The sequence below is a fragment of the Sabethes cyaneus genome, chromosome 2 (assembly GCF_943734655.1).
Source record: "Sabethes cyaneus chromosome 2, idSabCyanKW18_F2, whole genome shotgun sequence".
NCBI lineage: Eukaryota > Metazoa > Arthropoda > Insecta > Diptera > Culicidae > Sabethes > Sabethes cyaneus.
In genome coordinates, this window is record NC_071354.1 from 215,189,785 (window position 1) to 215,216,674 (window position 26,890).

Here is a 26,890-nt window from a genome sequence, read left to right on the forward strand (position 1 = left end):
ACCCACGAATGTTATACAGCTCTGGTTGTCTTCCATCATGGTCACCGGTCCCTTATATGGTTCACCAAAATCGCTTAGTAGCTTCAGTAGCCATAGAAGTTCTTGACTTGCCTCGCTTAGAGCCACATACTCCGACTCCATCGAACTAAGCGTTACACTTGATTGCTTCCGACTACACCAAGACACAGCTCCACCAGCATACAGGTATACAAAACCTGTGGTTGACTTCCTGGAACAGATATCACCAGCCCAATCCGCATCAGAAAATCCGACCAGTTCGCCACCACAATTTCTGTACCGTAATTGCCAATCCTTTGTCGCCTTTAAATAGCGTACAACACGCTTCGCAGCCACCCAATCTGCTTCAGTGGGCGCACTCACCTTTCGTCCTAGAATCGACGCACTCACTGCTATATCAGGTCGAGCACAGACCGCTATATAAAGTAGCGCACCGACGAGGCTTCTATATAATGTACCATCAGAAAACGCACTGCTTTTGTTTTCTTCTTTTACATACCCAATTTCCATCGGGGTCTTAGCCTCTTTGGCATCACGAAGTCCGAATTTTTCAGTAATCCGGTTAATATAGCCTTCCAAAGACACGCTATATCCACTTTTATCACGGTACACTTCCATTCCAAGGAAGTAACTCAATTCCCCAAGATCAGTCATTTCAAACTGCTTCTTCAGCTGTTCGTAAACAATTTTGATCTCGGAATCGTCCACGGAGCCCACGAGAATATCATCTACGTACACGAGCAAGTAAACTATTTTTCCTTTTACGTTTTTCGTGTACAAACAAGCGTCCGCTGTGCTCTGCTTGAAACCCAAATTTTTCAACACAGCATGCAGGCGCCTATTCCAGCATCTTGCCGACTGTTTCAAACCGTATATGCTCCTCCTCAAGCGACAAACCATGCTCTCTTTACCTTTGACTACATGTCCAGGCGGTTGCACCATATACAACTCTTCGTCTAGTTTACCATGCAAGTAGGCCGTTTTTACATCAAAATGATTCAACGTCATTCCTTTCTTGCTTGCCAATGCTAACAGGAGCCTAAAGGTTGTGTGCGTGGTTACCGGTGCAAAAACCTCATCGTAATCCTCACCGTAAACTTGCAAGAAACCTTGCGCTACAAGGCGAGCCTTATATTTAATTATTCCGCCAGCCGCATTTTGCTTCAGTTTATAAACCCAGCGGCAACCAACGGGTTTTCTTCCCTCAGGCAAATCAACTAAATCCCACGTTCCATTTTGCGAGTGGGACTCTAACTCATCTACCATTGCCGCTTTCCACTTTTTCTTTTGCTCACAGGCCATTGCCTCTTTCAAATTCTTGGGTTCCACTGCTACAGTCTCAGCTGCGAAAATTTCTTCGATCAGCCTGCTTGCTGGAATCCCCCGTGTCGAACGGCGAGAGCGTCTTGCTATTTCGTCCATCGGGAAACCATGGAACGAAGAATTTTCATCGGTAATACTTGCATCTTGTAAATCACTGGTAACATCCTGAACATCACTAACATCACTAGAATCTTCTTCTAAAGTCAGTTCAACAGGATGCGAAACAAGCGGAACATCAAAACAGTCTTCTTCCGTTACGGACTGCACAGGCACGGAACTTTTCAAACTGCACTGCTCAAGAAATTTTGCATCTCTACTGATCGTAATGATCCCCGAATGCACATTCAGAAAACGATACGCTTTTCGCCCTTCCGCGTAGCCAACAAACACTAGCTTCTCTGATTTGAAATCCAGCGCTCTACGCTTTTCTTTTGGAATATGCACATATGCCTCACTACCGAAAACTCTCAGATGACTATACGACGGTTTCTTTTTCGACCACATCTCGTACGGTGTGCACACAATCGATGCCGACGGGCAGCGATTCTGCAAATAGTTTGCAGTATTAATCGCCTCTCCCCAGAACTTTTTCTCCAAACCTGATTCAGCCAGCATACAACGCATCATCTCCTTAAGATAACGGTTCTTCCGTTCAGCTACACCGTTCTGCTGCGGCGAGTAAGGCGCCGACATCTGCTGTACGATTCCATTTGCCAGAAAAAACTTTTTCAAATCACGACCCGAATACTCTCCACCACCATCCGACCTAATGCACTTCGGATAATGCCCAAACTGATTTTTCATCCTGTTGCAATATTCACGAATCTTTTCTTCAGCATCGGATTTGCGTTGCAGTAAATAAAGCATCGAATAGCGACTATAATCGTCCACCAAGATTATATAGTAACGATTACCTCGCGGCGTTGCCACTTCCATCGGCCCGCCCAAATCACTATGAACGAGTTCCCCAACTTCACTTGCACGACTCGTAGACGCTTTCGGAAAGGACTCCCGGCTCATTTTCCCTTCAAAACACGGTTCACACACCGCAGTAGCATCACACTGACTAAGCTTTAAGCCATGACCGAGATTCTCACTCACTATTTTCTTCACGGCATTAGAATCTCGATGCCCCAGGCGACGGTGCCACAAATGTTCGCACGAATCACTGTGTTTTGTTTCACTCAAGAGTGCCTTATCATGAAATTGCTTCAAATGATACAGGCCACCCTTCCGTTGCCCAATTAACATTACTTTGTTTCCTTTGAGCACTTTACATCCAGACTTTTCAAACAACACCGTGAAACCAAGATCAGCGATTCTGCTTACCGACAATAGATTACCCGCGAGCGACGGTACGTGAAACACATTTTCTAATCCAACCTTCACTCGAGCACCTTCACCATTAACGCAACTAATCTTGCTAGAACCGGCACCGGTTGATTTAATCGTGTTTCCATCAGCCAAACAAATAGTAGCTTCTTTGGACCTGTCTAGCTCAGCTAAAATTTTCGAATCACTTGTCATGTGCGAGGTGGCACCTGAGTCAAGGTACCAAACACCAGCTTCACCGAAACTTCCAGCAACTAAACACATTTCGAATTTTTCGTCTGATTCGACAGTCACATTAGCCCGCTCTCTATTTTGCCGATCTTGTGCAAATTTCCGACAGTCGCGTCGAAAATGCCCCTCTTTGCTGCAATAATGACACACTTTGTTCTTCTTCACTTTCTGCTTTGCACCACAAAACTTTTGCTTTTCACTGTTCGATCCCGTTGCAAGTGCTTTTTCTTCTTCGGGAATCTTTTCAACTCGTCGCCGACCTTCATCGAGTAATTTTCCTTTCACAAACTCAACTGTGAGATCTTCATCCGGACGACTCTCGAGGGCCATTATCAGACCATCGTACGATTCAGGTAAGCTAGAAAGCATCAAAGCAACAAACCAGTGATCTTTCATTTCTTCACCCAGCGCCGAGAGCCGAAGTCGCAGCTCCGCCATCGCTTTCAAGTGCTCTGCCATGGATTCACCATCCGACATACGAATGGACACCAGCTTACGCACTACGTGGATTTTGCTAGAGAGAGATGCACGTTCGTGGTAATCCTTCAGTGCATCCCACATCTCTTTCGCCGTCGTCTTCTGCATAACGTGAATAAGCTGCGTGTCCTCTAGCGCCAATCCAACCAATGCCTGCGCCATCTCATCTTTTGAGACCCAGGTCGCATCCGCATTTTCAGGTTTCGGTTCGGTCACTACACTCAGCACTTTTTCCTTAGTTAGCAAAAGCCGCATTTTAAACTTCCAGATACCATAGTTCTGGTCGTTTAACTTTTCAATCGAAACTTTCATGTCAGCCATTTTGTTTCCAACAGCACACTTTAGTCTTTCTCGATATTCCACAAAAACCACTAGTCGCGACGTTTAAGATACAAATTAACCACTTTACTTTCACGCAACTGGGCCCATAACCTCTTGGTTTAAAGTCGCAATAGAATTGAAAGCCAAGGTTAATTAATTAAACACAAAAAAGATTTATTAATGAAAAAACGAACTTATCACATTGAAAGCACATTTAGTTATAAAGATAGAAAATGGCTACCGCCACTGTTTCCGCTGCTGCTGCTCTGTTGCCAAGTCTGCTTCGCAGATAAGCGCGTAGTTGTGTATACACACACATGTACGTTGCTGTACGTACACATAACAGGGATGCCATGAATGTTGCTATTCCAATATTCCACTCCATTGTACTCGGTCCTGGGCTACTCGTCGCTAATTCGTTGCGTGTCACGACACACGCAAGTCGGCTTCAAGTTTGTACTCCGCCAAAAATAGATCGCAACACCTTTCGTTCAAATACGGCAACACGTATATCTTCCGTAAGCAAAGTTACTGTCTCAAGTCCGTAGAGGACTACTACAGGTCTGATTAGCGTTTCATATATCGCCTGATTGTGCGGCGGCGTATTCTCTTTGATCGAAGCGTCTTGCGAAAAGGAAAAGTAGGCTCGACTTCCAGCTTCAATGCATCGTTAAGACTCATTACTCGTATTATTGTCGTCGGTGATCAGAGATCCCAAGTATGTGAACTAATCAATCACCAATCCTTCCTGCTTCCGTTTATGGTCTGGCGCAGATTGCCTCCGTCGTCCGAATGTTTCTAGTAATGATGTCGAGGATTGGATCGATATAATTTGAGCAGATAAACTCGTCATGATTCTCAAGCTTACTTCCTGATACCTGATAAGATTATTAATCGCCATAAAGACATTATATAAGACACAGCAATTCGTTTTAATTGGAATATATAACACTATGGACAGTAAAATCATTGCCAATTGAAATCAAAGCAAAGCGTTAGACTTAAACGTCTTTCTAAGACTTTGTCCACAATGCTTGCATGTTTAGGTAATATATTTTGTAGGAAGGTTGGCACCACTGCGACCATTAATTTGATCTATTGTGATATTTTTGGTAATATAAGCGCAATGGATAGCTGCATAACAGAGCAGAGTTACACGGAGGAAAGAACTTCAGAAAGCAACAATGTTCTATCAAAACGGTTGTTGAGTTAGAAAGCAAGTAGAAAACCCTTATCACCGGTATCGAGTAGAGAAGCGAGATGTTACTTATTCGTTTTGCATTTTACATAAACTTTGTATAATATCAAAAAAAAAACTGAGTTTTCACGTAGCATTGGGTAAGAACATGACGCTTCCTATTTCCAGTGAGCCCTGTTTCAAGATTGCTATTCATTGTACATACATACATAAATAAAAAAATAATATGAACCAAGTATGCAATAACTCACCTTTAAGTTTGGAGTCACTCTGCTTAACTATGACGAAAAAAAAGAAAAAACATTATTTGCCTAATAAGAAATCAACTATAAAATCTATTATCATCGAAGCTTTGATCCTAGGAAACACAATTCAAACAGTTCTAGTTTGCGCGACGGGTTCCTTTCTGTTCCACCGGTGCTAAGTCCGCATGCGCACAATTTCAGCATTAGCTATACGAACAATTCGATTGAAATCGGCACTGGTGTAAGCCCGCCAGTAGTTGCATCGGCCCCAAATGACAGCCGGGTAGTTTGGACTTTGTACCCCGTGGAATATACGGGCGATAGCACGACCGGTAAAATTATTCTCCGGATATCGTTGTATCATTGTTCGTATATCGCTGAGCAGTTGATGCTCCGGAGTATCGTCAATCTGCAAGGAATAAAGCATAGCAATTAACGTTATCTTATCTCGCAAATACGAGGCAATACCTCAGGGACGAATTCCGTATTATCAGTGCCATGCTCATTCTCAAAATAGGCTCGAATTATAGTCTTAAGCTTATCGGAAGAATCCAGGAATTTTGCAGTTTCGCTAGCAACTCTATAAGTTTGGCAAACAACCGATGAAAGTGCATCGAAAACGCACTGCAGCTGCACGAGTTGAGTTTTTTCCTGATTCATTACCCGCGTGTACAGCGAGTCTAAATTGGTATCTAGCTCATCGTCCGATAAATCTCCCGGTGCCCTCATTCGGAAGCCCAAATCGTAGAAGCTCACACTGATCGGAGAGCGTTTACGAACGTTATTTTCTGAAATCGCAAACTTTTATTAGTGGGTCACACAGAAAGAAACGCATTTTCATGAGTCCAATGCTCACCAACAACCCATTCGAGGTTTTTCAGTTGAAACTTAACAACTCCACTGTCCCAACCGATGGCAGCAGCGACGTCAATAACATGAAACTCTATGAAAGTGGCTGCATCATGCGAGATGCCTTTCTTCAAATCTAGTGCTATGGCCATAGCAAGCGGCGGACACTCTTTGGCGGCAGCTTTCAGCGCTCTTGGGCCAGCATAGGACATTACCTTACACATGACGTACGCCCTGCTCAGCACTTGAATGTAGCGTTCCTCGTGCAGTTCCAAGTAGCAGAGTAGTGTCGATATATTCTCCTCCGGGATGTCTAGCTGCTGAACGGTCGATTCTATCGAAAAGCAAACTTCATGACCCGGACAGATTCGTCGAGTGCTACTTGGTGGTTTCACCACCATTGATTCAGTCTCAGCGGTTTGGTGAAAATCCTCTGACCAGTCGATATCCTTTAGCGCCTCTAGCTGCTTGCGATGCTCTTCCGAGAACTTCCTGATAGTAAAAAATTCAAAAGTAACTGATCAAGTTTGATTTCAAATAAGCTCGAAAACGTACTCATCCTTAAAGTTTTTCACACACGCACAGGGAACAAAAATTTTCTGCAGTAATTTTCTAATCACATGACGATCAATCGAATTAGCGTAAATGTGCCGACGCAGTTCATTTCTATCGTTTCCTTTACTGTCTAAGAACAGATGACAATGGGAAACATTTCCGTCGCGACCAGCACGACCCACCTCTTGCACGTAGCTTTCGAAATTTTTCGGCATGTTGTAGTGAATGATTGCCCGAATGTCCGACTTATTAATGCCCATTCCGAAGGCGATTGTTGCCACCACGATCCGCAAATCACCACGCATAAATGCATTCTGAATGCTTTTCCTTCTTGACGACGGCAACCCAGCATGGTACGGCTCAGCGGTGCAGCTTTCTCTCTTCCGCTTTCGTTTGGTAGCTGCAGTTTCATCCGCTGCATCGTTCCTTTGCATATCCTGAAAGCAGGTCCGCAAAAATGTTGCGATTCGTTCACATTCATCCCGCCTAGTGCAGTAGACAATGATCGATTGCAGTTCAGAGAAACGATCCGAGCGGAGCAGGTTTAGCAGTGCCGCGTCGCGGTTAGCGTCCTTCGACACGGTCAGTATCAAATTATCGGGCAACGGTATGTCACTAATAATACCGTCGGTTCCATCCGGGATAGCCAGGTGTTCCACAATGCTAAGTCTACAGTTTTTTAGGTTAATTAATCGCAACATTGCTTTAAAAGACTTTTTTAGTTACCTGGTCTGAGCAGTCGCTGTCGCCGTTAATCCGAGAATTGTATGAACGCCTAGCTTTTCCTTAAGGACCTAATAGGAACGATGATAATCAATTATTGCACAATCTTAGGCATTTGGAACTTACCCGACAAATCATCAGATAGCTTGGACGGAAGTTATGACTCCATTGTGATACGCAATGTGCCTCGTCAATGCAGGCAAACGCGATCGGTGGTAACTGGCGCAATAGGGACCCAAATCCGGTGGATTTTTCTCCGGAAACTACCGCTTCAGGCGATATAAGTAGAACATCTAACTCCCCAGAAGTGATAGCGGCCATCGTCTTTTCCCGAACTCTAGAATTAGATAGATTTTTTTCAAATTTAACGTTGCGGTAGATTACGGTCGACTTACTTGGGTGTTTGGTTTGTGTGCAAGCATTGTGCATTCAGAAAGTTCGGTACACCATGCACTTGATCCTCCATTAGGGACACGAGTGGCGAAATAACCAAAGTAACACATTTTCGTTGTTTTCTGTACAAATAAGCTGGCAGCTGATAACAGAGAGATTTACCCGAGCCAGTGCTGAGCGTAACTAAGGTAGACATGCCACTGAGAACTCGCATAATGGCTCGTTCTTGTCCTGCGCGGAACTGTTTGTGACCGAACATTGCCAAGGCATCGAATACCACTTTCGGTGTTGCTGGAAGCGAACCATCGGGACGAAGCTGATAAAGTGGCTCAATTTTGTCTTTACTACCGACGGTGCATTCAAGGATACCGGATGCTTTCAGGAAATCTTCAGGTATAGTATGCCTAATGTAGGAAGGTTTTTCAGGAGGGAGGTCTTCGCGTGCTGATTCGTTGACGGCATCTTCGGATTTCTCTTTCCACGTCGGATTATCCGTAATTGGAAGGTTTTGAATGCGATTAGCGTGAACCACCAATGATCTAGCTTTTGCCATTGATTCAGCCTCCTCCAGCGTTGGAAACGGGGACTCATCGACTTCTACAGCATCTATTGGCAGCAACTGTTCACCCTTTACTTTGCAATTGCGAGCCATATGACCAACACCACCACATTGAAAGCAAGTCAATACACCTCCATCACATCCACCCATATCCATTTCCGGACCACATAGAGCAGCAGCTTTCTTCTTTTTCCATAGGGATTTCTTATACTTGCTGTAATTAATTGTCTTTTTACCTTTTACAAACACTTTCTTTCTAATATCAATCCGAACGAAATTTTCATTCAGTTTTCCGGCAGCAACTTTTTTCTGTAAAACAGTTTCTTTTTGCGATATCAAATCACGACTGGTCGCACCTTTAGTATCTGTTTCCCTAGCTGGAGCTCCTTGAATAAAATTTTCAGCTGCTACATTATTCATCTTTAGCTCGCTTAGCTCAACCCGCGGTACATTATGCAGACTTTCAATTCCAAATTCTAAAACATAATCATTAAATTCTTCTGCGTGCTCCTCTTTTACCTTGTCCTGTTCCTTATTAGCTAGTCGACCATGCCCTTGTTTCGCGATTTTCTTTTTACCCTTACTAATATTTCCACCGATTCGTGGTGCTGACGGACTTTTCTTTGCACTTCCCGAACGACGCTTACGACTGCTTCTTTGAGTGGAAGCACTTCTGATAACATTCACCGTCGATTTTCGAGGTCTGCCTTTTCTTTTGACCTCAACCCGATCAGAATCCACTATATCACTGGTTTCATTCGCAATCGTACTGTCATTTGAATCTATTTCGGAAACGTTCGCTTTCTTGTTTTCAAAATCAGGATCTTTATCGTCGTCATCAAAATCTTCAAACGCACCAGCTGCTGTTTCATCCTCGCTGGTGACTTGAACTTGATAACTAATCGATTTCCGAGCACGTGTTGGCAGTTTTCGCGTTGGAACCTTGGATGAAAATTTACATTTTATACAACGAATTAGTTAAGCATCATAAAACTTACCTTAGAAACCGAGGGTTCAGCTTTGGGCAGTCGCTTTTTGCGACCACGAACGGTTTTCGGTTTAGGATCAACCTTTTTCTCCGGGGTGTCAACTCCGGCAGCCGGATCCAAATTCTCTACATCAACATTTTTTTCCGCACTCACTTGCTCCACACGAGCAGTATCATTCGTCGCCAGTTCCTTCTTTTCCTTTTTCATGTTTACACTCGTAAACACTTTCCGTTTTTTCGCTACGTGACGAATGTTGGTCGTGCTGTTCAGTGATCCAACCGCTGATTCATCTTCGCTATTTTCCACTACCCCGTCGGAATCCGACTGTATTGAGCGATCTAAGACCGTACATTGGGCTAGGGTTTGTGAATCACCGGAAGCGTTGGTTGTAGAACTCATGCTAAGAGCGGACATTCCGAAACTATTTGAAACATCGACGGGAGCTGCATAGGAACTGTCCAAATTCGACAAATTAATATTGCCAAGACCATACTTTTTGGGTTCACAAGCGTTCTGAGATGCAACTAATGCTACCAGATCCGTTTGCGTTGCCGACTGACGGTTTAGCCAACCTTCATCGAGCTGATTGGCTGGCATTTTGGGTTGTTGGTTTCCAATCGATCCTTGCACTGGAGACGATTGTTGCGCCTGTTTAGATTTTTCATTCAATAAAGTCTCAAGATCCGGAAGCGAATCCTTCCAACTTCCAGAACCGAATGAAATTTGAATCGAAGCAGACGACTGCGAACTAGTGGAAAGTCTACTAGCAAGTGATTTCCGTGGATTACGGCTGGGAACCATAGAGGAAACATCAATTAATTTCTTGGTGAGAGATACTACCTTAGGTTTTGGCGGAGATTTTTTGGGAATTTTAACTTTTTCCGACTTTTTTCTGTTTAACTCCTTTCCCCAAGCTCGCGTGTTTTGCTCCAGTTCTTGTTCTGCTTCAAACTCCCTAACTTGTCCAGTAATTTGGTCTGTCAGAAGATTATTAATCGAGACATTTGATGCTTTCAGTTCGCCAATGTTTGAAAATGAACTATCTGCGATAGAATTGTCTTGCGACATTTGCTCCATTTGCGACACCAAAGAGCTGTCGAAGTCATCTTCGTCGTCAAATACATCCTGCAGCGTATTTTGTAACAATGAGGTTTTCAACTTGTAGTACGTCTTGTAAGCTTCTCGGACATCAGCTGATGAATCTCTGATATCATACTGCAAAAAAAACGTAATAAAATTGTTCAAATCGCCGTGTTTATAGCTGAAAGTTTATTACCTTTGAAGGAATACGTCCATGTTTTTTCCGAAACTCTTTTTCCCAAAGTTTCACTTTACACTTACACTTATGATATCTGCTTTGGAAGCCCGGATCATCCATCACAATTGCGAATATATGCTAAATAAAGCATGCATTTATGCTTAGTTTCTAAAATTATCAATGCAATAAAAGAATAGCAATAAGCACAGATATAAAAATTGCGCGCTTTGAGTTTTTGAGAGATCGTCGAAAACCAGTCAAAACAAACGCCAGGGAATGGACGGTTATCCATACACTGAAAAAATAAAATAAAATTTATTAAGATGTTCATGCACCCATAAAATATATATGTGACTAAGTTCGGCAGATACAAAAATCGGGAGCCAATTAAACGTCAAAAGCGGAGCCAAACGTTTTTTTAAAATTCGAACTGTGGGAGTAATGTTAATAAACACACTTTATTTTCATATAACTAGTCATTTTCAATACCCGCTAGCGATTATTTTCCGTAAAAACCTGCACATTTCTCCATAATTTCCAATTTAAATTCAAAAATCAGGGATGCCAACTCACCTGGTTTTCTATCCGCCGAACTATATATATAGTAACTATAATAATATACCCCACATAGAGATTGCTGACATTTACCGCACGCACACTTCACACCCAGACATAATGCATATGGATTTTACTACGTTGCGGAAATTTGACAGAAAACCCATGGAAAAATTGTCAAATTGACGTAACGTAGTAAAATCCGTAATTCAATGTGTCTGGGCCTTCCGCCGCGAATATACGAATACGCGGTTTGTTTGCATCTCCAAATTTTTGTTCGCTGCGAAACATTTTTCACGATGCACACAAACCACTAATACAGTCGCACATTTGCAATCCTTATACAGAAATGTCAAAAATGCTGTTCAAATATTACGAACACGTCCGCCATTATGGCTCGTAAAAAGGTGGATTAGGGAAATGTCAAAAGTGTTGTCCAAACCAAATGCAGTTTTTTACGAGTCATAATGGCGGACGGCGTTCGTCATATTTAGACAGCATTTTTGACATTTCACATTGCACGTTCCGTTAGGCTGTGAACCAAGGGGTCGGTCACTCGGCACAGCCGTTTTTATGTTAGGCGACTTGAAACGAGCCGAACTGTGCCGATGCTGTACCGAAAGTGCCGAACTGCAAGATTTGTTAAATTCGTTAAAATCTGATAGATCTGGCAACCGTGCGAGATGATTTTGACAACTGGCAGTGCTCCCATTTCATATGTATAAAAATTGAACCGGAGGTGTGTAAAGCCCTATAAATGTTATTTTTATAAGGCTTTAGAGGTGTGCCGTTTGATATCTCTGCAGTGCCGGGGCACTATGTGCTGAGTGTCCGACCCCTTGCTGTGAACCATTTCGCGAAGTTTTTAATTTTTTAGTTAAAATTTGACAGTTTGATGATTATTACTCCTCGAGTGGTTAAAATCAGTTCAGAATGCGAAACATTTCATATTTGATAGATTGATAGTTGTTTTACTCAATGAGAGCATATATAAGGTGAGGATGAAGATATGTTTCTATAACAGCAAATTTATTTATTCAGTCCAGGTTGGAATTGGATGAATTTTTGGTGTTCATTTGCTCCTATTTGATAGATAAAATTTATCTCATTTCATTTCGGGCTGAATAAAATTTGTTATATGTTAAACATCCACACATTGGTGAAAAAAATTCAAGGAAAAATCAATGAAACATATCGAAGCTCTTTCCTCACCTGTGGCATATCTCATTGGCTCTCAGAAGCGAACCATCGAACTGGTGAAAACTAACCATGCTCCCGAGCAGGGTTATTTTCGAAAAACCATCGAACTGTCAAATTTTAATCAAAAATTTCGCGAAATGATTCACAGCCTTAGTTTTACTGTGAACGTGCAGAAAGTAAACGTGCGATGTATTTCGAAATGTCAAAAATGTGGTTCAAATATTACGAACACGTCCACCATTAATAGCTCGTAAAAAGCTGGATATTACGAACACATCCGCCATTATGGCTCGTAAAAAGCTGGATAGGACAATGATTTTGTACATACGCCCTTATAAAAAAGTATAACGGTTGTATTCAGTGGCATTGGAATGAACATTACCTGCTTTCGATTAAACGTGTAGAAAAGTATGCTTGTGTAGGTTGTGGCGTTTGTGAATCAAATGTCCAAAAACTGCTTCAGACGAAAAATAATACAAAATTACAAATAAAAGAGACATTTCTATCGATAATTTTCAATTGGCGATTAGTGTCGGTTGCTGGGACGTATTTGTATCGCGAAAATATTGTGGTGCTCGGTTCTGTCTTGCCAAAGGAAGTGCTTTTTGTGTCGGAACAACAGATTGCCACTTGCGAATATCCCAGAAAGGTTTGACATAACAGCCCGTGAAGAAACTTTTTTTGTTGGAATTACTGCTTTATTTTAGCCCAGAAAGAAGAGGAAATAGGCACTGACCTTGATAATAGTGGTTTATCGTACATTTAGTTGGCATAAAAAAAAACTTTCGTTCAAGTCATTCCGCAAACGCAAACGCAGTCGAGTTTAAAAACAAAAATGATTAAACTTTTCTCGCTAAAACAACAGAAGAAAGATGGAGAGGCAACCCCAAAATCTGGACCCCAGAAAAAAGCTTTCACTGCCGCTCAGCTAAGGATTACAAAAGGTAAACAGTGAAATGGCTGATTTGACAATCCAAAAACTTTCTATTCCATTAAAAGAATTAATTTTATTGTTTGAAAAAATAAACACCATATTTTGTTGTTCCGTTCGCAGATATTAATGAGCTGAATCTACCCAAGACTTGTGCCACAGAATTTCCTGATCCGGATGATCTGCTAAATTTCAAGTTAATCATTTGTCCAGATGAGGGCTTTTACAAGGGTGGTCGATTTGTTTTCAACTTCAAGGTAAGTTTCTGTCTTTTGGTCGGAAATTGGTGTCCAAACTGGGTGAATTTAGCACTCGAAATTAGCATTAGTCGTACTGGTGTTAAGATTTCCAAGCAGGCTGATTTGCTTAACATACTTATGAACCACTACCTGCTTCGGAAAAAAATCATTTAGATAGTAGCTCTCATAGTAGTTGATACTAAACATTATTTATTGTTTCAACTGTGTTTAAGCTGTTTGTTTTCTGACAACGTCATCTGAAGAATGTTATACAAATAAAACACAGTGATAACCAAGCAAAAAGCTAGATAAATATAAACGTGTTCAAAAATTCGAGTGTTTATTAAACACAGTTAATTTCATGATAGTTTAAATATCGTTATCATTGTGTAAATTTTATTCCCAAAACACCTCTCGCTGAAGGTCGGCCCAAACTATCCCCATGAGCCGCCGAAGGTAAAGTGTGAAACACAGGTCTACCATCCCAATATCGATCTGGAAGGGAACGTGTGTCTCAATATTTTGCGTGAAGATTGGAAGCCGGTGCTCACTATCAATTCAATCGTCTACGGGCTGCAGTACTTGTTCTTGGTAAGCAATCAGGCCAACAGAATTGGTTTTATGTGAGAACAACGTTTATTGTCGTCATTTCGTTTTTAGGAACCAAACCCGGAGGATCCGCTAAATCGAGAGGCCGCTGAGGTGCTACAGACCAACCGGCGTCTGTTCGAGCACAATGTTTTTAAGGCAATGCGTGGCAGCTACATTGGCGAGACATACTTCGAGCGTTGTCTCAAGTGATATATAAATTCTACACTCACTCTCAAATGTTGCGTTTATTTAATTATTCTTACGATTGGTGGACGCTATTATATAGACTTTAAGTATAACTAAATGGTCGAAACAGAGGAGGAAGGCGAACATTTGCCAAGCGATAGCGTTGAGCTAACTGATAAGGTTAGAAGGAGAGGCATGAAAAAACGAGTTTGTGAAAGACACAAATAGATGATTTAGTAAAACTGTAAATGATTGGAAAATGAGAGCAACCTGCAACGCATAGTTTCACACCCAATTATAAAAATTTCAGCAATATATTTATACTGAACAGAAAAAACCCAAACACAACGTTGAGTCAACTTAGTAAACGAATCCCTGAAAACACACTTAGAACAATAGCCATGCAGGAGCTTTCAGATTCGGAACATCTGGCATGATAACTGCGTCTAAAGAAAACAAAATTATTCAGATCGCTAGTAGTAGCTGCTGCTGCTGCTGCAGGTGCCGATGAAAGAGTGAAACGAATAAATGTAACAAATCAATATAAACAATAGTCACACAAAACTTAATTTCTCCACACTTAAAGCGCTCTATAACTGTATCACTTCTTGATGACTCGCGTTAAATATACATTTGAAAACACAAGAAAACACGATGCAGAAACAAACAAATAAAAAAAATATGAATAATTATTGTACTGAAAACTATAGCGACAAGAGATAAGTCAAAATTAAATATAAAAGTTTTACCCGACTATGAATGAATGAATGAATAAATCTGTTCCCACTTGTCTCAAAAGCCTGATTCTGAAAATATTGTTTTTCACATTTACAACGCAAATTTCTGCATTCTAGCATTAAGTTTAAACCTTTTTGACTTGGTTCGACCGAACTCCAGTTTTTTATTCACACGAATTTAATCGTCCTAACACCAAAAGACATTTAGTATTTGGCTTTATCCTGGACAACGTCAAGATCGCTGCATGGTCGACGTGGCAATCTGATTCAGGTAGTCATGGATCCTTCCTCCCAAGTGTTACAGCACTTCCATTTTTCAATCACAATGATCGTCAATATTTCTTATTCCACTTACGTTTCGTCAGTTGTTGCTTCAACATTATTATCTGCGAAGCCCTTTGTATTCTCACCGTTAGACAACTTTAACTTTACAGTAGTCTATAATATAATACACGTTCCACAGTATTGGTCCAAGAATCGAGCCTTGCGGAACTCTAGTCTTGAGATCGGCATTTAAGTATGATGAATGATGGTGATGGTCCCACCTCGTACTCCTGCAACGGTTTGAGCGAGTCAATTTATCTATTAAGATGTTTATATTATAACAATGTAGTCAGGTGTAAAAGCAAATAACGAGCTGTCTTCTAATACAAAGACATCAAAGTTTTAAGGTGAAGGTCGTCAGAGTCCAGCTAATTTTTTACTGATTTCAGTAATTGTTGCCACTATCGTTTTCTTGAGAATAGACTTGCTAGTAGTAGGTAATAATCTGTTATGAACTATTATGAAACGCAGAATCGCGTATCTATTTTTGCTGTTGAGCTAGATCCGATAGTAATTCTATCATATAAAATGTTGTTTACGGTGAATTTTATTATCAGTGAATTTTATAAGTATATTATCGACAGTCTACGACCTTTAATTTAATAGCGAAAATAATTGGTCAATTTCATGCTCAAATGTTTACGTTGGCATCACTCCATATAAACGTCCGTTCCCTTGACAACGTACAACGACGGTCGCGGATTCGGAATTGCAATCGAAACGAAGGGAAGTTTTTCCTATCAATTCAAGTGAACAGTTTGGGCAAAATCATTATATTATCTTACTAAATAACAGTTCGGGTGGCAAATTAAAGTTTTCTGTGCCTCAAGTTAAATTTTTCGCGAGTGATGTGACGAATTCGCTATGTGCGCGAAACGGTGCTGCCACCTTCCCAAGTTTGTTCTATTTGTGAAGTCTGTGCACAGGTTTGTTAAAGAGTGAAAAGGATAGACAAAACTTTGCACCAAATCTTCACAAACTTTCCATATGGCAGTTCCATGAGAAAAAATTAATGAAAAATCGACGGCGAAAAAGTGAAAATATAGTGATGAATTTCAATTGGGCAGAAATCTCAATATTTGGTGAAATTTATGCCGCAAAAAGTAATACAACCTATAGAATACAATGTTTAATGCTTTGAGTTGCTAGATCTTATTATGGCTAGCAGGTTAGTTGAATTAATTTTATTTTTTTGTGATGGTTTCCCGAGTCTATGAGAGCATGTTGGTACACTGAAGAAGGGAAGGGAAGGGTGATATTCGGTGCCATACTGACTGCCATAAATGGACTCCGACGACCTTGTCGTTAAGTGAATATCCAACTATCAAAAAAATATCCAAGGCTCGTCCAAAACGTTTCCAACCCGAAAATTATCTGGACTTGATTAGGAATTGAACCTAATATTTAAGAGCTCAAGCTAGTCACAATTGGTTCTAGATAACGATTTAGAACTACGACTAGGAGAGAGATTATACAGAACTTTGGTGCTCGATATACTATACAACTCCGCAAGAAAGCGACGGTATACGAGTTCCAAAGTCCACAAGTCAATTCATTTTTTAAACGGCACAAGACACCGTACTTTTTCGCCATTTTGTTGGTGACATTATCAATGTGAGACTTAAAGATTAACTTGTCATCAATGACTACTCCTAAATATATATTTTGTCTTGCTAACGTTGAGCTTAAGCTGTTTGAATTTTAACCAATTCGAAAGATAATATAAATTTTGGTTTACATATTGGCAATTTCATTAGGTTCCTTAGCCGCAATGAATAGACGAGTGTCGTCAGCAAACAAATTTATGTCGCAGAACCGTAAAACTCGTTTCGTGTCATTGATATAAATTATGAACAAAAGGAGCCCTAATACACTTCCTTGCGGTACACCAAGTGTGTTGGCAATGGAATCAGAATTCAAATTATCCAAAAGCCAGTTTTCTGAATTCTGTCACTTAAATAGCTTTCAAACCATTTATATGCCATCCCTACAATACCAAATCGCTTCAAGGTTTGTAACAATAAGGGCCTAAAGCTTGCTTGATTTAGAATTGGAACAAACTTTAGCTCATATTGTGGCGGATAAACGGATAACGGATTTGAAAATTCTTGGCGCCCACGTGTCGGAAATTTTGTTAGCTTCACCTATGTATTTTTGACATTCCGCCAAACGACTGTATTTTGTAAACAAACAATATGGAAGCCGCAAGAAGGGAAAAAATTGTGCACAGTTATTTGGAAAATCCATTGTGGTCTGCATCTAGACTAGCTGAACAGCTGATATTGCCCAGAAATACCGTATGGCGCGTTATCAAACGGTATAAGGAAACATTGACGACGATTCGGAAGCCTCAAGCTAATCATCGGAGTGAAACTGTCGACCGGAAACTGCGCGGTAAGATTTTGAAGACCATCAAGAGGAATCCCAATCTGTCGGACCGTGATTTGGCCAGAAAATTTGGTGCTGCCCATAGTACCGTGAGGAGAATTCAGCCAAATCGAATCATAAAACAGAATAGTGTGGCCAACATTCGTGCTCGAAGGCTATACGACCGGGTGCTAATCAAGTTCGACGGGTGTCTTCTGATGGACGATGAAACCTATCCTATATGTCAAGGCTGACTTCGGGCAAATGCCAGGTCAAAAAATTTTACTTGGCAACGGCTCGGGGCGATGTTCCAAGCAAATTTAAATTTGTTTTTGCCGACAAATTTCACGAAATTTACGATTTGATACGGCATTTGCAGCTGTGGCAGAAAAACGAAAGTTTTCGTTACAAATAAGACAATGACGTCGGAACTGTACCAAAAGGAATGTCTCATAAAAACGAATTTTGCCGTTCTTTCGATCCCACCACCCTTCCGTGATGTTTTGGCCAGATTTGGCAAGCAAAGTCGTTAAAGAATGGTATGCAGAGAAAGGGGCCCAGACTAGTTCCGAAAGACCTTAACCCACCCAATTACCCCCAGTTCCGCCCTATTGAGAAATACTGGGCAACCATAAAGAGAAGACTTAAGGCAAAGGGAAAAGTTTGACATCAATCAGATGAAGAGCTGGTGGAATAAGATTGCCAAAACCAAAACGATGGACGAAGAAAGAGTGCGCCGCCTAATGAGCCATATTACAGAAAAAGTTCGTGAATTCCTTCGAAACCGTGACGAATAATTTTATCCGTATTTTTTCTTAAAAGTATGAAGAAAATGCTACATTTGTGTAAGAAAAGAGCTTGAATTCAATAACAAATACGCGCAATTGTTGTTGTTTTAATATCATCTGAAGCAAGCTTTAAAGATTGTTTCAAACGCGTGTTTTGGATCCAAAAATACAGCAAAAATAGTTTCTTTAGCTTCGATTTTTTCTTTCCATTTTGCTAGTACCAGATTTAATGCAGTTTCACAAGAGTGTCGCTCTCGATAGTCAGTGGCGTCAATAAAACAGAGCATGGAGTCAGTTTGGTACCACATGGAAAACAAATAAAGCGTGTCATTAGGTGGAGGTCCATTAATGGCCGTCTATGCGTGGTGAGGTTTGAAAGCAACATCTTTAATCACAGCCTAATAAATATGTACGCACGGACGAACCTAATGACGTCAAGGAGCAATTCTGTAAACTATGACTATTTTGCAGCATACCTACATACCTACAAACACCCTAAAGAGGCCTCAGATCGACTACGTTCTGATTGACGGGCTATACTTTTCGGATGAGCACTATCTCGTGGTAAGCAAGGTTCGCGCTCGGTTGTCCAACATATTCAAATCGAGACCAACGAGGAAAGTACGAGTGAATATGCCAGGGTTATCAGCGAAAGGAGGAGGAGCGGATCGATGAATAAGTTGGAGAAAACCTGAACTAGCAGTGGAAGCACATTCACTGCGTAAGAACTGTTGGATACTACTGCTGCAGCCACTTTCAGTGAGTGGTTCAACGCTGAGTACCAGCTAGTGACGGACGAGAGCGAGGAATAACCGTCATAAGAAAAACCAGCACTGAAATCGCGTTCTTGCGGTGGCAGATAACTGCTTCGAGAGGCACGATACGAGAAGCTTCTTTAATACGAACAACGGAATCAGAAACCAGGCCGTTCCAACTCCTTTTATTGAAATATCGGAGATGACCAAGTGTTGAAAACATCATTTCAATGTACTGTTGTTAAATGGTGAGCAAGATTAAGCTGTCAACAGAAACAGGACGATTGAAGGAAACCTTTATTGGCGGATACCAGTGCGGTTTTCGAGAGACGCTCCACGGCGGTCTAAATTTTCACCTTGTGACAAATCTTCAGTCAATTTCGGGAATGCAACTTGCAGACTCATCATTTGTTTACTGACTAGTAAAGACAAGCGTCAGAATAGCGGGCGAGCCATCGGACTCGTTTGTAACGTTAGATGGTTTGAAGCAAGCTTATAAGCTTGCTCAACATTGCACTAGAAGGTGCCATTCGAGGGGTAGTGGTGCAGAGAAGCGGTACCATCATCACGAAATCTCACATGCTTCTAGGGTTCGCGGATGACATCGGTATCCTCGGTGTTAACCGTAGAGCTGGAAGTGGCGTACACGCATCGTAAGAAGGAAGCTGCGAGGATAGGGTCAATCATAAATTCCACCAAAGCAAAACATATGGTGGTTGGCAGAAAGCGTGGCAGCCCTTCAGGTATTGAAACTATGGTGGTGATAGATGGTGATAGTTTTGAAGTGGTCGGCGAATTTGTTTACGTTAGTGATATTTGACAACGATGTGAGCCGTGAAGTAAAAAGACGGATAGCGGCTGCCAACAGGGCCTTGTACGGATTACGGAGCTAGTGGGGTACGGGGTTTCCAAAATTGTACTCAAGGCAAGTACAAATTTGCTGGCCCGTATCGCACCACTGATCAGCTCTGCGTTTCTAGGTCATTAGACGCCAACACTGCCTTCCATGGACGAGACAAGACTACCGATTCGTTGACGACCGTAATCTCCCGCGAACTGCCAGACCGAAGGCAGCATGTGATCTTCTACCAAAATGTAGGCACCATGGGTGTCTCGCGTCACTGACTATCGTATAGCCGTTTCATATCTCATCTCATATCGGCTATGATATCATCGGTCTAACCGAGACCGAGACCAATCGCAATGCGGTTTCCTGTATCCCGATCCAGCCATTTCTGTACTCCTTCCAAAACCTCTGTTTCTTCGCTACACAAGATGCCGCACAGTTCATCTCAACAGCTCCACAGTCTTTAGTTAAAGATGTACCTCATCAACCTCCGTTAATCATCTCTGTAGAAGACAACTCACTAGCGATTTTGACACTACCACCGCTGCTGTTTTGGACAATTTTTTCAGAGCAGATCATCGTAGCATCGCAGCCTTCTTTTATCATCAATGGATTGGGATAACATCATTAACGATAACGACGCCGATACAGCCACGCAAACCAAATGTCACAAATGTTTTGTCGTAGAGTTTATTTCTAATTCCCGTCGTAGTAAGGAAAGCCACTCTAATTTTCATCATTTCTTAGGTGGATTTAATGAATAATCCAATATCCAAAAGCTCTGCTGCTGATTTGACTCAAACACACTTACCTTCCGATCCGTGCCCTTTGAATTCACTTACGCAACTGACTTTATATCTTAAATTCGTCGTACCGTTTTAAAATCCGTCCATCAAAATTTTTCATCGTCCGAACTAAAAATCACAATAATTTTTAAGAAACTAGCGCGCATGTATTTGTGTAGGACATGACAAATGTTCTACTAAATTTCTGTAGGTTATGCAAGTTTTCCCAGCTGCAGAATAACAACAATGCGTTGCGTGAGTTATTTTCATTTTATGAATGACGGAAATTGAAATGAATAGTTGACATTTTCTTCTTCGTCGCACGAAAAAACGTTGGAAATTTGGCTGCTGGGAATTCTTTAATAAAAAAAAGCATTTAAATAAATCTCAGCTGACTTTGATTGATCGCGTATGAGAGGCAACAAACTAAAATATTAGAGAATAACTAATTTTGCATTTTGTGTCATAAAAATCGCTATTTTTAATAATTTGTGTTGGATAGGACGGGAATAGGTAATTACGACGAAGCAGCAACATACCCTATGTCATTGATAGGCATGTCCTGGAAAAAGTATAAATCGATCCGGAACACGCGCTCCCTGGTAAACAAGTGAACGGCGTAAACTTAAATAATTAAAAAGAGCCGCTCTACGAACATTGTCTAGACACCGTATGCTCTCATTACAGCATCATTACGTTAGAGTAAATCACCAGTTCAAACGGGTCACTCTTGTTTGTTTTCAACCGCAAGCAACGCCCCATCGTACGGTCAAGTTCTGAGTGATCTGGGTATTTTAAACATCGAGATGTTTCGTTCTTATCTTACAGATTGTCAGCTGTTGGTTGCAATCGGTGATTGTGGATCCAGAACATTCTGTGCCACCTCGAATTGTCATCTCGGACCGCTCAGATTACTGCTATATTTCAACGACGTGAACCGCTCTGCCTCGCACTTCTTTGCCAGCTCACCAGCTGGATGTCTTCGCTAATTAGTATACCTTTTTTGTATGGATATTATCACTACGACCAGCATTTTGATCTATTGTGATATCATCCTGGTGTTGTTCCGCACTACGTTATTTTTGCAATACCGCTATGGAGTGGGCGAACTGCTTATTATCCGTGCTTAAAGTGTCGATGTTTTTCACCCCTTTTATCCTTCTACGCTTTGTCCTACTTTTCAACCTAACCTAATAGCTCTAATATCTAATAGCTCTAGATCCAGGAAGTGTGGAGACTAGTTATAATTTGTCCTTGGACAAGAGGCTTCATTCGCACCTCAAGCAAGTACCACTCTTGTAACTTGCCCTGGCAAGAGGCTTCATTGTTAGTAAATGCAGAATGCAGAAGGAAGGATGTGCAGGGGCCTGAGAATAAACCCATGTGAAAGTCACTTAACATCGAATGTCTTGATTCTACTAAGATTCGAACCCACGACCACTCGCTTGTCAAGGCAGACTGGGTTACCTTGCGGCTACAGCCCCCCCCCCCCCCCAGTGCACCTTAAACAGAATGGTTGTAAATCCCTCAAAGTGCTCTGTAATATCCTTCTCACGTAAAAAAAGATGCTGTTATTTTTAACTACACGCTGCTATCGAGCGGGTCGATTATATCAACGACCTAGGTGTAACTTTCGATACGACGCTAACGTACAGACAACGTATATCGTATATCGTCAACAAATCCTCCAGAACCCTGGGATTCAATTTTAGGAGCGCCAAAAGTTTCACAGACGTCTACTGCTTAAAAGCATTCCTACTGCTTCCTGGTCAGATCGACTCTGGGGTACCCTGTTCTGCGGTCTGGAACCCGAACCACCACAACAGTTCTGAACGAATCGAATCCGTCCAGTGGTGCTTTCTGCGTTTGCTCTTCGTCGGTTGCCCTGGCGAAATCCTTGCCACTTACCGAGCTACGAAAACCCATGCCTGCTGATCCACTTGGATACTCTCGGATAAGTCGACGGTATGCGAGGAAAAATAGACTGCCATCAAATTCTTGAGCGAATTCATAATGTCCTAGTTCCCTACGAAATACCGCTATGCTGAGGATGTCACATTACCGTACCAAAACGGAGCCCTCCTGAGGACGTTTGACAAAATAGCATCCATATTCGATTTCCACCTATCGCACCAAACTCTACGTGAGCGATTCAACTGCTTCTTCAGCCAACTCATTTGTTGACCTGTTCTTAAAAATTAGCATTAATATATTAACTATTTATACATCGGGCCTGGTTTACTCATTAATTCATGATAGTACCTGATACTTATGCTCATTTCAAAAGTGATCAATTTTCTATTTTATTCTCTGTATCAATCGATGCATAGAAAAATTTCTGATCGGTTAATTTAAAGGTTAGCACTTTTTGTTACATGTACATTTCTCGTACTTCTAAGTGCGCTCCGATGTAGAAAACAAAATCAAAAGTTCCGGAATCGGAATAGCAGCAATCGGATAGCTCCATTCACTTTCAACGTCGTTACGCATGGGTACGAAACTTTTAATTTTGTTTCATTGGTTAATAAAATTACAAGAATTCTATCCCAAAAGATACGAAAAACCTAAAAAAACTCTTTTTAAGAAGGTTCAGAAAGCCGCGGATTGAAGAGTTCTTTATCCATCAGATTTTATTTTGTTGCTTTGTGTTACGTACTATTCAAATGCCACATACGGCGCAACAAGTTGTTGTTTATGATGGAACGTCAAAACACGTATACAAAAAAGCAAAAAACAAACCGTTATCCACTCCACGGCGCAGTGCACGCACCGTGCTACAGTTCAATCTCAATCAGTGCAATGCAATAGAAAATTGGAAAGCGAGGTGAAATTTCTAATAATTTTTGTGAATGCTGCATTGATTTACGTTTAACAATCTTTATTCTCAGTAGCCAAAATGGGGGTCTTCAAACTGCAAAAGTTTCCTTATGTATGCTGGATTTGTTTTAAGCCAAAAAGCGATGAAGAAAAAATGCTTTCACTTGATACTAAGGATTCACTGCTTGATGGAAGTATTCGCGAATTTCTTACGGTAGCTACGTTTATTATACCAGAGGTAATTGCTCAATAAATAAATGCTAAACGTTGAAAGAAATATATTTAATTTATTTACAGTCCCGTAATAAGCTGATGCCACAGATGATGTGTATGGACTGTTTAGAACCCCTAAAAGTGTTTGCCAAGTATCGGACCAAATTAATTACTACCCATTTGCTCATAAATGCACTGATTGAGTTGAAACATCGCAATGAAAAACCAATTAGAGATTTGTTTAAACACAGACGTAAGCAATTAGCAGCGCTAGTGAAAAATCTACAACTTTGTTCAAAAAACAAAATGAGAATCAAGGATTTATTAGATGAGTTTCCATCGTACGATATAGCTTCTATTACAGAATATCGAATTGGCGAAAAAATCGTGGATGTTAATGAACTTAATGCTGATTCCGACACAGTTATCGCCAGTGAATTGCCACCGATAAATGAACTCGAAGACCCAAAGCCTCAACCAAGCGATGCACAATGCCAGGTTCCAGATTCCAAAAGGATCAGGATATCGCCCAGAATAAAACCTAAGCCGAAAGAAGTTAGGAAATCTGCGAAGGCCAAAACCAATACCAAAACCAGTAAGGTGAGTCCTGCTGTTAGCCCAACTGCATCTATCAAACCAGATCAAACCGTCGATAAAGATCAACCACCGGAAGCAAATAAGAAGACGTCCCGACAGAAAACTGAGGTCCCCTTGAAATGTTCCAAATGCTCGTTTGGCACCCGCTATGAATTGTCCTTTATCAAGCACCAAGCAAAACATGACGACAAACCGAAAAGTACAACCACAAAACAATCACGCCTGTACTACTGCAGAGGTGCAGGTTGTGCTGAGACATTCACCTGTCGTCAGCTTCGTTATCGTCACTTTCACAAAAATCACGCTTTGTTTGTTTGTGAAATTTGCGGCAAACGATCCGCTTCGGCAACAGAACTGAAATATCATATGGAGCGTCACAAGAATCAGCTTAGCTTCCTCTGTCCGTACTGTAAAAAAGCTTGCAATACTAAAACGGATCTTAATCTGCACATTCAATGCATCCATAGTGCCGAGAAAAGGTTCCAATGCAAAACATGTGGTCTGAGCTTTCGCAGGTAACATAGAAGTCACCATTACTGTTTATACCTACGGTTTGATTAAACTGTGATTGTTTTTTAGAAAAGATATACTACAATTACACGAAACGCATCACAAAGATATTTACGAACATCCATGTACGGTGTGCAACAAACGGTTCAAAACCGGTAGTGATCTACGGAAGCACCGTCTAAGTGTGCATGATGGATTACGGGTTGAGTGCGAGTACTGCACTTCTAGTTTCGACAATAGAGGGAAAATGCTGGATCATGTCGAGCATATTCATGGGGTAATTTTATGATAGGGTTTTCCTCTTGCCCCAGGAATCATGTATTTGTGCGGTACTTTTAGATTCAGGTACGATTTGTGTGTGACATTTGCGTGCTGCCTTTTGAAGGTGAAGATAATTTGAAACAGCATAAATTGCGCCACACAAGCCCTCAAAAATTGGAGTGCGGCACATGTTTAGACGTGTTTGCGTCAGATGAGCTGATGGCCGGTCACGTGTGTATTACGTATAGGTAAAATAAGTTACGTTTTTGAGAGTTTTGAGTACTTATTGTATTCACTATTTCAGAGACGACTACTTCTGTTGCAACAGGGACCATCGTAATCATCAGTTCTTCAACAAGCATATGTTTGTTAAACATGGCACAACGATCAACGCGCGGGTTAAGCCAATACCGGGTCAACTGCTGGGAACGCTTAGAGCTACCAGGGTACGATTTAGACGTTTTACGTTTAAAGTGAATAAACCAAATAAACATTTAATGTGTTTACTGCCTATTTTTTCAGAAACGCATTGAGATGTGTCGCAAATGTGATACTGTTTTCCCAAATAGATCTCAAAAAATGAAGCATAAATGTACTGGTTCAACAGAGAGTACACCACCGGTTAACATGCCTAGCTTTGACACTGACCTCAATAGTATTGTAAATCCTCAAAACCCACCGCAGGAAAAACCAGAGGTTCTTGTGCAACCTCCGGTTGCACCAGCGATCGGTTCACAACTAACAAACACTACTGACTTTAGCATGGTCTCAAGCTATGCTGTAGAAACTGCAGCTCCTGTTCCGGACAAAGAACCAACGAATATCTGCAACACTGGTTATGCAGAATGTTCTCAGCTTACGAACACTGTTTGTTTCAATACAGGTTTTCAATATGCTGCTGGCGTTCAAATGCCAGTAGTTCAGCAAATGGATCAAATGCAAATCTATATTGGTTTGCCGGGAAACATTCAACTGACCGATATGGGTGGATTCAATACAACCTTTGATTATGGCCCGAGGGATCCAGTTCTTTGTTTTTCACAGAATTGTTAAAAAAACAAACGTATACGATAGAATAAGTTTGAAAAAAGTAGCTACTAAAGTATACAGGTTACTGCACAATGAGTGATATTTTTATGATCAGTATTTAAATGTTTTAAATTAGATTTCAAGTTGCAATACAAACAGGGAAGAATTTATTAACAGTAACAGGGTTTTGTTTAATTGTTTTTAGAAACGAAGAGTAAATTAAACTGATACGATATTTTTGGCACATTTTGCCTTTGCTAGGATTAAGCACGATATACTCAGTAATCCCTTTTGATTATTATATTTATATTTTGTTTTCGACTGAAATTATTATTAACATAAATGCTTACAAGGCATTGCCTTATTGGGCACTGTATAGCTACAATATATTTACAAAACCATCGTTTTCAGAAAATTTGAAATCAGATTTCAAGCTGCAATGCAAACAGAGATTTTTTTCAACGCAACGGCTTTTGTTTCGCGGAATAAGAATATGTATTAACAACGAAAAAAAATGTATAGCTTCTTTTAAGCTATGTGGATAATAAGAACAATTTAGAATTAGTCTATTTTTATAAACTGGACACAACATTTATTGTTCTTACAACCTAGCCCCGATGATTTATTTCAGTTACATTCCTTAGATAATTTTTACTATTTTTTATTTATTTTTTACCTATTTTTTAT

At 40.9% G+C, this 26,890-nt stretch overlaps 3 protein-coding genes across 4 annotated transcripts; 2 read left to right on the top strand and 1 right to left on the bottom strand.

Annotated features, from left to right (window-relative positions):
- Positions 1-5,320: 5,320 nt before the first annotated feature.
- On the bottom strand, positions 5,321-10,591 carry LOC128737273 (ATP-dependent DNA helicase Q4). The gene is made up of 9 exons (XM_053831877.1): positions 10,490-10,591; positions 9,223-10,428; positions 7,668-9,166; positions 7,399-7,609; positions 7,276-7,343; positions 6,550-7,218; positions 6,002-6,486; positions 5,614-5,933; positions 5,321-5,554 (listed from the first exon to the last, which is right to left on the bottom strand). The coding sequence occupies exons 1-9, from the start codon at positions 10,589-10,591 to the stop codon at positions 5,321-5,323; spliced, it is 4,794 nt and encodes a 1,597-aa protein (XP_053687852.1).
- A 2,061-nt stretch (positions 10,592-12,652) lies between these two features.
- Positions 12,653-14,969, top strand: LOC128734723 (NEDD8-conjugating enzyme Ubc12). Of its 2 annotated transcripts, XM_053829044.1 has the most exons (5): positions 12,653-12,875; positions 12,934-13,170; positions 13,281-13,414; positions 13,820-13,987; positions 14,057-14,969. In XM_053829044.1, exons 2-5 carry the CDS (start codon positions 13,062-13,064, stop codon positions 14,195-14,197), a joined length of 552 nt encoding a protein of 183 aa, XP_053685019.1. In that variant the 5' UTR covers positions 12,653-12,875; positions 12,934-13,061; the 3' UTR covers positions 14,198-14,969. The 2 variants fall into 2 exon arrangements, with proteins under 2 accessions (XP_053685019.1, XP_053685020.1); XM_053829045.1 differs by having other exon boundaries at positions 12,653-13,170.
- A 9,143-nt stretch (positions 14,970-24,112) lies between these two features.
- Positions 24,113-26,227, top strand: LOC128736633 (zinc finger protein 271-like). The gene is made up of 5 exons (XM_053831121.1): positions 24,113-24,918; positions 24,983-25,190; positions 25,253-25,422; positions 25,479-25,620; positions 25,697-26,227. Exons 1-5 carry the CDS (start codon positions 24,113-24,115, stop codon positions 26,225-26,227), a joined length of 1,857 nt encoding a protein of 618 aa, XP_053687096.1.
- The last annotated feature ends 663 nt before the right edge of the window (positions 26,228-26,890 follow it).

What these genes read in the sequence shown, in the direction of transcription:
- LOC128734723 (XM_053829045.1), top strand. Translation starts at nt 13,062, where the DNA reads ATGATTAAACTTTTCTCGCTAAAACAACAGAAGAAAGATGGAGAGGCA. An exon ending in TCAGCTAAGGATTACAAAAG is followed by an intron (nt 13,171 to 13,280) that starts GTAAACAGTGAA and finishes TTCCGTTCGCAG; the next exon opens with ATATTAATGAGCTGAATCTA. An exon ending in GGCTGCAGTACTTGTTCTTG is followed by an intron (nt 13,988 to 14,056) that starts GTAAGCAATCAG and finishes TTTCGTTTTTAG; the next exon opens with GAACCAAACCCGGAGGATCC.
- LOC128737273 (XM_053831877.1), bottom strand. Translation starts at nt 10,591, where the DNA reads ATGGATGATCCGGGCTTCCAAAGCAGATATCATAAGTGTAAGTGTAAA. An exon ending in GCTATCTGATGATTTGTCGG is followed by an intron (nt 7,344 to 7,398) that starts GTAAGTTCCAAA and finishes CGTTCCTATTAG; the next exon opens with GTCCTTAAGGAAAAGCTAGG. An exon ending in AAACCTCGAATGGGTTGTTG is followed by an intron (nt 5,934 to 6,001) that starts GTGAGCATTGGA and finishes TTGCGATTTCAG; the next exon opens with AAAATAACGTTCGTAAACGC.
- LOC128736633 (XM_053831121.1), top strand. Translation starts at nt 24,113, where the DNA reads ATGAGAATCAAGGATTTATTAGATGAGTTTCCATCGTACGATATAGCT. An exon ending in TGTGGTCTGAGCTTTCGCAG is followed by an intron (nt 24,919 to 24,982) that starts GTAACATAGAAG and finishes ATTGTTTTTTAG; the next exon opens with AAAAGATATACTACAATTAC. An exon ending in GAACGCTTAGAGCTACCAGG is followed by an intron (nt 25,621 to 25,696) that starts GTACGATTTAGA and finishes CTATTTTTTCAG; the next exon opens with AAACGCATTGAGATGTGTCG.